Genomic DNA, 3,076 nt, shown 5'->3' with positions numbered 1-3,076 from the left:
CTAGTAGAGCCCGTGTGATACACGAGTGGCTAAAAAACAACAAAAAAGTTAACTTAAGCTTCGGTTATTGACAAATCCCGTGTAACACATGGTTCAAAAGCTAGTAACAGCATATATAACATATAATTTACTTTTATAACTATTTGTTTGGAAAATTGAGCCATGACTTTTCTGACTTTCACTTTTGTTATTGAGTGTAAATTAAGTATAAACGTATGATAATTGCGCTATTAAGATTACACTTGGAAATGAAAATAAAGTTATGAGTGTCACTGACCGAACGCTAACAATTGATTATTACCTGCCAATAGATTATAGTTCGGATTAATAAAATCCAATAGTTCCAATTTTTAAGCAAATTCACCTAAAAATCCTCAACAAAATTTTAAAAAACTTTGTGAAAATGGCAGCCAATTACCTTCACCGCACAGTGAAGAGAAATAGTGTGTGAAATCTTGCATAGAGCAAACAGTTATGCAAGAATTACAACAAAGACCACAAGAAGACATTCAAAAGGTCCGGTTTCATGGTGGATTTATAACAGCAAATGTCAAATATGTCCCTTTAATGTTCCTAAAGATAAGGTTTTCACGATTCCTAATTCTATGACAGATTACAAAGTAACAGATTACAGACATGTTCCATCAGTAAAAAAGATCATCATTCATAACCACTTACTCTATCTTTATCTCCTCCCACGAAGGTTTGACCTCGTTGACTTCCACCGCTGGACACCCGTTCTCCGCTGCACTCTCTCCTGCTGCTTCTGGTTTTGTTACCGGGACAGTTTCCTCAATGGCAGGCTTGGTAATTACTTCAGCCGGTGGGGGCGTCATCGGGTTTTCAAGCACTTCTTCGTTAGCCTCCTCGCCTTTTGACTCTTGTTTGTTGACTTCTTCAGTTACAGGGTCAGCTACTTTCTCTGGTGAGGGTATTTTTGGTATTTCAATTGTTTCCTCAGTCGCCGCAGTAACGGACTTAGCTGCTTCCTCGGAGGGTATTTTTGGGATTTCACATGTTTCTTCATCAACCTCTTTTTTCGACTCGTCTTTGACCTCATTGACCGGTGCTTCTTCAACCTCCTTTTCGGACTTAGCTCCTTCCTCCGCCAGGGGTATTTCTGGTATTTCAGTCTTTTCACCGACCTCTTCTTTTGCCTTCTCATCATCTTTCTCAGCCTCCTGCATTTCAACATCTTCCTTCTCTTTCTTGTCTTTCTTTCCAGATGTTGACTTTCTAGACCGTTTCTTGACCGGCTCGGGTTCAGCTGGAGGTGGAGTTGACTTTGACTTCTCACTGATCCTTGTTGACCTCCTTGGAGTCTCGCCACTTCCCCAGTCAAACTCTGAGATCTTGGGCCCACCAGGGTGTGATTTCAGATACTGTTCTAACTGCTTCTTGTTCGTTATCTCTTCCCCTGTTGGTGCAGTGAACACAGTCTCGTTCTTCTTAGGCGTCCCTCCTTTCTTTAGCAAACACTATATACAGAATCCAACATAAGAGTATTTTAGGTATTTAACAAAAATGTCAACATACTTGACACTACCGTCACATTATATGTTAAGTAAAATTCGTTTTGTTTCAAATCATGTTACTTTTCATATGCTAACTGGTTAAACTGAGAAAACAAAAACTAAAAATTATACCTAGAATTCAATTCATACAATAAAATGAAACAAAAACTATAAATCTATCACCAAGATCTTAACTTTACCGATCTTTAACCCTAGATATGATCAATCAGACCAAAGTTCATATTGAAACAAATCAAAGATTAACAAACTGAAAGTGTGGAAGAAAGTATCCAACCTACTAGGACTGGAAAACGCGTCGGTTCGGGCACGTTCAGGTCACGCTCAGAACGAGTTAGGGAGGTCAGGTCGAGCCAATTCAAAAAAGGGTTGTTTTGGTTTGGGCGGGGCGGGTTCGGGTCGAAAGGGCTCAGGTCAGAACATGTAGATTCAAAAAAGGATTATTTTTGTTCGGGGCAGGATGGGTTCAGGGTGAAAGGGGTCAGACCAATACGGACTTTGGGTCAAAACGGGTCTGTTTAAAAAAATTTTCTTTTGAAATTACTGTCCGTTTCAGCTTTACTTCTGGTTCCCGACACCGGTTACGAGCGTTCAGGCGTTGGTTACACGGATTCTGGTGCCAGTTACACGTACCGGAGCCGGGAAACACGCTTAACCCAACGCTCCACACGAGTAACCAGCATCCATTACGCGTGTTTCACGCATTCCGTTATCACATAACTAAACTTAAAAACCCTAATCCCAAAATTAAGCCACAATGTAATCCAACAATCAACCAAACACCTTAAAAACCCCTAACTCAAAACCCCCAAATTCATCAAAAAAACCCTAATTTTCAAAACCCACAAAACGAACCAAAATTCACCCAAGAAAACCAAATTCAACCCAATTAAACCACAAATCTAACCTCAATTCACATAATTAACAACCAATTAACCCCAAAAGCTAACAACTAACACAACCCATATCATTATTATTAATATTATTCAGTTTAAGATGAAATGTAGAGAGAATAAGAACCGTTTTCTTCCATCCTTCGGGTGCAGGAAGATCCATGGAAGCAAGTTCATTGTTTTGACCAGAATTCGCCATTTGTTCACAGCAAGTAAAAGCTTTGATTTTTGAGTTTTGAGTCTTCAAACTGAAAGAAGTGGGTGTTTACATTTAATTAATAATAAAATGTGTTGGATTTAGCCCTTGAAGTGTAATAAACACTGCATTTATGGGCCCTGTGGTATTGTTTTTATTGTTTTCGAGTCCTTATTGATTTATTAAACTTAGTAGGAGAGTGAACTAATTTGAGCTACTTTAGATCGGATTGATAAAGAACTTAAAATAAGTCAAGTCTTGTTGGGTCGGAGTCTGAGTTTTGTGTGGAAAGCTCGTTTAGGTTTGTCGAGACTTAACGAGTCTAGTGCATTTTAAGTTTTGACTCTTATGGACTTCTATGTGTTAATTTCAAAATGCATAGCCCAACTCAAACCAAGCTTTGGCTCATTTAGGGTACTGTAGATGAGCTTAAGCTCGTTAAGGTTTTTTTTTTC

The 3,076-nt window shown here is 38.9% G+C and overlaps 1 protein-coding gene across 1 annotated transcript; it reads right to left on the bottom strand.

Moving 5' to 3' along the window:
- Positions 1–639: 639 nt before the first annotated feature.
- On the bottom strand, positions 640–2,655 carry LOC143556212 (uncharacterized). Its single transcript, XM_077045599.1, has 2 exons — positions 2,553–2,655; positions 640–1,478 (listed from the first exon to the last, which is right to left on the bottom strand). The coding sequence occupies exons 1-2, from the start codon at positions 2,622–2,624 to the stop codon at positions 675–677; spliced, it is 876 nt and encodes a 291-aa protein (XP_076901714.1). The 5' UTR covers positions 2,625–2,655; the 3' UTR covers positions 640–674.
- Positions 2,656–3,076: the final 421 nt, after the last annotated feature.

Source organism: Bidens hawaiensis, unplaced genomic scaffold (assembly GCF_021521415.1).
Source record: "Bidens hawaiensis isolate Kalapana, Puna unplaced genomic scaffold, B.hawaiensis_p1.1 tig00018484_1, whole genome shotgun sequence".
In the NCBI taxonomy this organism is placed as follows: Eukaryota; Viridiplantae; Streptophyta; class Magnoliopsida; order Asterales; family Asteraceae; genus Bidens; species Bidens hawaiensis.
Note: the sequence above shows the minus strand (reverse complement) of the source record. Positions and strands in the feature narration are given on the sequence as shown.

What these genes read in the sequence shown, in the direction of transcription:
- LOC143556212 (XM_077045599.1), bottom strand. Translation starts at nt 2,624, where the DNA reads ATGGCGAATTCTGGTCAAAACAATGAACTTGCTTCCATGGATCTTCCT. An exon ending in CCGAAGGATGGAAGAAAACG is followed by an intron (nt 1,479 to 2,552) that starts GTTCTTATTCTC and finishes TTCTGTATATAG; the next exon opens with TGTTTGCTAAAGAAAGGAGG.